The sequence below is a fragment of the Triticum aestivum genome, chromosome 5A (assembly GCF_018294505.1).
Source record: "Triticum aestivum cultivar Chinese Spring chromosome 5A, IWGSC CS RefSeq v2.1, whole genome shotgun sequence".
Taxonomy (NCBI): Eukaryota; Viridiplantae; Streptophyta; class Magnoliopsida; order Poales; family Poaceae; genus Triticum; species Triticum aestivum.
This window is the reverse complement of record NC_057806.1, coordinates 432,169,197-432,176,632: the sequence shown is the minus strand read 5'-3', so window position 1 is coordinate 432,176,632 and position 7,436 is coordinate 432,169,197. Positions and strand designations below refer to the sequence as shown.

General features: G+C 47.5%; 1 protein-coding gene across 1 annotated transcript; it reads right to left on the bottom strand.

Annotated features, from left to right (window-relative positions):
* Positions 1–503: 503 nt before the first annotated feature.
* Positions 504–3,441, bottom strand: LOC123107070 (uncharacterized). The gene is made up of 5 exons (XM_044529077.1): positions 3,173–3,441; positions 2,673–3,061; positions 2,156–2,590; positions 1,890–2,048; positions 504–1,038 (listed from the first exon to the last, which is right to left on the bottom strand). The coding sequence occupies exons 2-5, from the start codon at positions 3,039–3,041 to the stop codon at positions 829–831; spliced, it is 1,173 nt and encodes a 390-aa protein (XP_044385012.1). The 5' UTR covers positions 3,042–3,061; positions 3,173–3,441; the 3' UTR covers positions 504–828.
* Positions 3,442–7,436: the final 3,995 nt, after the last annotated feature.

The window sequence follows — 7,436 nt, the reverse complement described above, 5'->3', positions numbered from 1 at the left end:
GAATCAAAGGCAGCACCACTGCGTCCATTCATAGTGTTGCGTGAGGTCGACGGACCATCCACCGTGGCCTGGATCTCTTATTCTCCTTGCTTATCTCAACGTGGATCTTCTTGAGGTCGAACGCCCTCTCCTCGCGAACGCCGTCACCCCTCACCGTGATGAGGCTATCGAGCGTAGCAATATCTCGAGAAACTTTGTCACGGATTTGAGGAGAATCTCACCTTGGCCCTTAAGTTTCTACCCAGGTCATTGGTGAAGTCAGTGTGGAGGAGCTCGTAGACGCCGCACCCCTTGGTCGACAGACTCTCCATGGCCACCGTTCGCCACCGATCTCAAAGTCAGGTATCATGGTGGTGCCATGGAATCTCCATGACTCAGTGCCTCTGATACCAACTGTAAGCCACATAGATCTTGATCGCTGGATGGCTCACAAATTGAAATCACAGAAATGCAATCGATCTAGAAGAAGTTTAACTAGCCGATTAATCCACCGACACAACAAGTGCTTACGATCAGCCTTACTGAAAAAGGCTTTCACCCCGCTTTATAAATAAAGCAACCACCGAGCACACAATTAACAAGGTACCAACCGAACAACACACACACAACGCCACCGCAGACAAGGTCCAACACACACGCACACAAACACTACACGGGTTCAGCTGTGGGCACAGCACAACAAGCCCAACACAGACGCAAGGCACGCACAACACACAAACGGCGGTGGCGAGGTAGAGAAGATCTAATCCGGCTCCGGTAGTGATGGGGAAGCGGTGGAGCCATGCGGGGAGCCTTAGCCGCCCATTTCTTATCCGCGGAGTACATGGGTCAATGGACCCAATCTGAACCTGAATACCACCCGGGCGGGCCTGCCTTGCGCTTGGGACGAGCAGTCGGTCCAGCTGGGATCTGAACTCCACCGGCGTTTGCTGTCATTGCCGGATTAGCTACAGGAGCATCAGCTGTTGTCGTTGCTGTATCTTCAACTTCAGGTTCAGGGACGTCGACATTGCTCCCTTCCTCTTCAGCAAACGTGAGCTGAAAGAATCACATCAAATAGTTTTAAAAGAATCAGCAGTGGAGGAACCAGAGGTGCGCTACGGCATATGCATGGAAACTCAAACGTGAGCTAAAAGAATCACATAGTTTGAACAAGTTATGCTATTAAGTGTAGATATCCGTCAGTTGAAAAAGAAGTGCAGAAAGTCGTGCAACTGTACGTCAGAGAAAAGCCAGCAATGCGTACTCTGTGATACTACTAATCAATAACAAACCCTTGTGAGGTTTTAGCAAGAAGGACCTGATATCAGTACTTGCATGCTCAAGCAAGAGGATCGTCCTCAAAGTCGAGTGCCTTGAGAACATTCATATAGCTGTACCAACAGCCAAATACGTTTGGCAAACATGTTTCTTATAGAGCAGCATTTGAAGGCTAAAAAAAGTTTCAGGAAAACATGAAATGGGGAAGGTGTTGTATCTTTCAGGATATTGTACTACTTATAGCATTATTGAAGAAGATTGCCTAGTACAGCCATTCTAAAACCATCTATTTGTATCAGCATTTAGCAGTAAAGAATTTGCTGCAACAGTCTCTCACTAACTAGTGGAGTAAGTAGTAACAGGAAACAATGCAACAACTTTGCTCTTCCCAAAGTTGCATCTCAGGCTTCAAGCCGATAAGCCGCCTACCCATTCCACACAGCGCGAGCATGAAGTGGGCAACCATTGCTGCAAATTTGGGCTAGCATTGCACTCCTATAGTTAAGTTGTACAGAGCAAACACATCAAGCAATGTTTCTACCCTAGTTCATAGCCTGAATATGGGACAAGCACCGTCAGATTTCTACCGAGTATTGACACTGCAGTGACACTAAGGCAGGTAAACTCACCAGCCTCTTTGCCTTTGGCTCACTCTGTTCCTGTTGCAGCTTGGCTTTCTTTTGCTCCCACAGGTATTTCTGGTAGCTCCACTCCATTTGACTAGTCCCCTTTGGTAGACGGCCTCTTGCATACGCCTCAAGATGGGAAATCTCCCACTCCTTAGTCTCCTGCAAATGCAATGGCGAGTTCACAATGTCAGTAACCTGGACATATTTCCCAAGGGGCGTTCACAGCTACAGTTTCTGAAACCCCTCTCAGATGTTCAGAACAAAACCTGCGGTTTTGACACTTGCTCGCCGCCGCCGCCGCCATCCTTCTTCCCATGGGCGTCGGACGGCTTGGCAGGCTGGGGGTTGGGGCCCTCGCCGTGGTGCACCCACACCGTGTACCCTGGCATGAAGCCGTTCCTGCCCAGATCCATCGTCATGTCGAACTTGGTCCTCGGTATCCTGTTGCGGTTGCGGCAGCGCGCGCAGGGGCACAGCATGCCATAGTCCGGCGGGACGCCGCGGAAGGCGCGCTCCACGAACTCGGTCGTCTTCTCCGCCCACTCGGGGGTGATGGTCTGCCTGCTCTGCCGGCCCGTGTACATCCAGCTGCGGTCCTCCGCCGTCGCCGCCGGGCCTCCCTCTCCCTGCGCCGCAGCCCGTGCCCACAGCTGATCCTTCTTTGGTGGCTTGCCGCTTGCGCACGCCCACTTCTTCGTCCCCTGCAAATGTCAGTAGCCGCTGCTGAAACCTCCCCTGTTTAAGCTACAGTTTCTGAAACCCTTCAGATGTTCAGAACAAAACCTGCGCCGGTTTCGGCACTTGCTCGCCGCCGCCGGCGCCATCCTTCTTCCCGTCGAGATCGCCATTCTCTTTGGGGTGGTCGTCGGACGGCTTAGGCTTTGCAGGCTGGGGGTTGTGGCGCTCGCCGTGGTACACCCACACCGTGTACCCTGGCGCGAACCCGTTCTTGAACAGATGCAGCTGAATCTCGTCCTTCGGTCTGTACAGCCTGAACTGGCAGCGAGCGCAGGGGCACAGCACGGCCTGGCGCCCCGGCGGGAGGATGCGGAAGGCGCGCTCCAGGAACTCGGTCGTCTTCTCCAGCCACTCGGGGGTGAACTTCTCCCTGCTCTGGCGGCCCGTGTACATCCAGCTTCGGTCTTCCGCCATCGTCGCCGGGCCGACCCTCCCTGCGCCGCGGTCCGCACGCACACACATGATGTCAAAGCTCAGAAACTGAATCATTGCGGGAGTACGAGCAGATCTGCCGCTCCGAGCAGCGCAAATGGCAGCGAACTGACCTGAGTGCCGGCCGGTTTCTCTTGTTCCGACGTGCGATCCGAGCGCGACCTTCCTAAACGGCAGGCTCGGACGCAGGGACGAGCGGCGGCGCGAGTGGAAGAGGGCGGAGAGGATGGAGACGCAAGTGGGGGGATGGGAGGGGTAAGCCGGGCTGTGTAGGGTTTGGGGGGGATTGCAGATTGTAGCCGGGGTTTGCCGACGGCGCGGTGGCGGGAGGCCGTCGGCATAGAGCCGGCAAAGAGCGTTTGCCGAGCGAGAGACGCCTTGGCGCATTGCTCCAGTACGTATTCCCGAAAGGCCTGAGCGCAGGGGCCTTATTTGCTTGTAGCTGGGCCTATCTACAAGAGTAGCAGCAAAATCAGCAAATGGGCCCGGGAAACCCGAGAAGATGAATTTCTCTCCTCTCTGCACCTGTTCCACTCACTGTGGGAAACTAAACTGCAATGCCAGACAGCAGTGCTCATCAAGGATGGCTGTGACATTATGGGCAATATGGTATGCGAGGCGAAAGGCAATCCATGAGAATATTTTTCAGAGCCCGCAACACACAAATTCCTTTGTCAATTCTTTTCTTCAGGAGCTAAAAATGTTACCCAGGACAGAGAAGCAGTACAAGACCATTGCGGTGCCTTCAGCAGCGTCAAAACGATGGTTGCCACTGGCTATAGGGATCGCGAAGATCAACGTGGATGGTGCAGTGCTTCGCTACGGGCGCGGAGGCGTGGCAGCAGCCATTTGCCGCGACTACAGCGGCGCTTATTTAGGCTCTTCAACGGTTGTTTTTCAAGGCATGACAGACCCAACGATTCTTGAAACATATGCATGCAGGGAAGCGACAGCGTTGGCAGAGGACCTCAATCTTCAGGACCTATGTGTTGCAAGCGATTGCCAAGGGGTCGAGAAGGACATCCTCATGGGAACTAGTGGAGCACATGCAACCATTGTACATGAAATAATAGAACGCAAGGGTAGTTTTCGTACTTGCAGTTTTGTTTTTGAATATAGAAACTTCAACTTTGAAGCCCACAATCTCGCCAAGTATACTTGTAATTTATCTTTAGGTCGACATGTTTGGTTGGGCATGCCCCATGATCCGAACCTTGTACCGATGACCATTCTTTTGAATCAATAAAGTTTGGCGAGATTCCTCAAAAAAAAAAGACAGCGGTGCTCATCTTTTTTTTTTCTTTGCGCTAAAGTGGGGCGCAGCTATGTCTCACTTCGCGTGAGACAGTAGCTCGGCTTGCCTACAGGACCTGGTAGTGGCCTGGCCAAGTAGCCTCCATCAGGCTGGCGTCATGATGATGTCACTCACTTTTCTTTTACTTTTATATGTTTTTGAAAAACACTAAATACATATATTTCGAAAAAATAATTTAGTTATTTAAAAAATCCATGCAGTGTAAAAAGTTATGTTCGCTCAATTTTTAGAAAATGTTGTACCATTAGAAAAATAAGTATGTGACATTCTAGGAATGATCATGTGTTTCAAAAGCATTTTTGGACAACTTTTTTTAAAAAAACATTACAAGTAAAAACAGTATGCCACATTTAAAAATATGTTTGTAACATTTAAAAATATACTCCCTCTGTTCCTAAATATAACTCTTTTTAGACATTTCAAATGGACTACAATATATGGATGTATATAGACATATTTTAGTGTGTAGATTCACTCATTTTGCTCCGTATGTAGTCACTTATTGGAATCTCTAGAAAGACTTATATTTGAGAACGAAGGGAGTATTTGTACCATGTAAAAACGTTCACATAGTTCAAATAAGTTCCATGTCAAAAAATATATTTTAAATGTGCTTTTGTAAAATGTTTAACAAATATTCTAAAACAGTTGAAAAACATACATCTGAAAAAAGTGTTAATCATATATTTGGAAAATATTACATACAATGTGTATGAAAACAAGTAAACGTCAAAACATATATTTAAATAAATGTTAGTCATGTATTTGAAAATGTTAAACATGTATGCAAAATATTTCTAACGTGTACAAAAATGTATAATGTATATGAAAAAATCAGACATGTGTAACAAAAGAAAAAAAGGAGAAAAAGAAAAATCTGAAGAAAATCGGTGAAAATCGAATAGAGAAACATCAGCTGAAGAAAAAAAATTAAAAACGAAAATCCCCTGAATAAAACCTTAGAAACCCTGAAGAAAGCCGACAAAAAACTATGAAAAACAACAGACACACTAAATCGTGTGCAACTACAATATTGGGCCGGCCCAAATACTGTCGCACTGTAGGCAAGACATAAAATGAATTAGTACGGGCGACACATAAATCTACCAGATAACTTGTTCACCTTTCTCTCTCTGCAAGCTACCATGTAATATCATAATCCAAGACAACCGGAAGCACAATACATCTGTATCTGTACTATTAAACGGGAATGCATATGTAGTCGTCGTTGAGATGCAACCACTAACTAATAGAATGCATGTGCGTTGCAACGGGCTGCATTAGCGACTTCTTTTTTTATCGTTTAAGCACTCTCTTTTTCTTCCTTCCCTCAACTATTTTTTTTCTCAAAGTGATATGTGAATGGATCAATTTACAACCATACTAAAATATCAAGAGCTAAAGACATATTTATCGAAGAACATTACTACACATTTGAAATGAAAGTTATGGTGTCTGACAGATTAGGAATAAACACAATGATGACTTACCATCAAATCCCATTTATATTTGAAAAAGTGTTTGTTCTACCAACGTCTACATGCAAGATTTCTCTCCCCTCCCTCCCTCGATCTTCCTCCCCTCTCCGCCCTCTCTCTCCCCCACTTTCTCAATCTCTATTAATCTCGAGTGTGTTGCCATCTCAGGAAGGCTCCAATGTTCTAGTAGCCGTCTCATGAGCTGGTCATCATTCTTGCTGTTGGTGGCGGCGACGGCGATGAGGAGGAACGTTGCAAGAGATTGTTGATGGTCTTGGTCTCTTCCCCGTGGTCACCGTCGCCTCTGCATGCGGTGTAGTTCATCAAGGGGCCTTCAATCAAGAACCATAATTTGGTTGACTACCCACAAAAGTCAGAACTTGTCGTGGAATTGTCACGACAGATGTCCTAGAGCAAGGACTTAGTCATAGGGCCATCGCACTAGGAAGCTTAAAGGGGTTAATCGGGACAAAGGACACAAGAGGGTTTTATACTAGTTCGACCCCTTACGATGAAGGTAAAAGCCTACGTCTAGTTGTGATTGGTATTGCTGGGGTTTCGATCACCAAGAGGCTCAAATCGCCGGTTTGGTTATCGACTTGTTGTTTCTTCCCCTAAGCCGCCACCGGGTCGTCCCCTTATATACATGGGTTGACGCCTGGTGGCCTACAGAGTCCCGGCCAGCTCATAATTGTGTCCGGCTCGGTGATTTCCTTTACATGCCTTTCTTTACAAGTCTTTCCTTACATACGGGGGTTCACAATATCAGGCCTTAAACTGCCTTCAGGCCTTTGGGCCTTCTATAAGATTTAATAAACTATAATCTTGAATGTTTACTGGGCTTCTTGTGTAACCCGCCATTGGGGCTGACTCGGTCCCTCCTAGGCGGGTCATAACTGATAGTAATATCCCCAACATTAGGCCCCAGGTTGACTTTGAACTTCGTTCTTTGTCAATCTTCAATACTTAGACAAAAATCCATCTTCTTATCTTCGCTGAAATTTTCTTGTAACCCGCCGTGACATCATCTCTTGAAAACGCAAAAAACTTTCATGACATCATCTTCCAACGGATATTTTATCTTTAATGTTTCCCGAGAATCGAGGCGCCTGTATAGCTGGATAACCATTATTCGGCTCTCCCTTGATTTTCGTGCCCGTCTGTTCGCATCTTTTCCTTATAAATAGGCACGCCTCGGCCTTCTCATTCTCCTCTCTCGCTCCGTCTTCTTCCTCTCGCAAACCCCCTGCTGCTCGAGCTTCGCCACCGCCGCGCTTCACCTCCGTCTCCGTCGACGTTGGCCGCTGCATCAACCCGAACCGATCCAGAGAACAGCGGCGACCTCCGCAGGAGATCCGCAATCGTAAGTGTCTCCCTTTTTACTTCTCAGATCCTCATTCTAGGGTTTCCAAACTCCTGTGTGTTCTTCATAGTTCATCATAGTTCATCGTAGTTCTTCCACCGCCAGCCTTTTCTGATCCAAAAAGTTATATATATGCTCGCGCGGTAGTGTTTTTGTACCTCTTCTTGATCCACAGATCCCTTTCTCTGATTAAAAGGCTGCTTCAGAACTTACCGACTCCT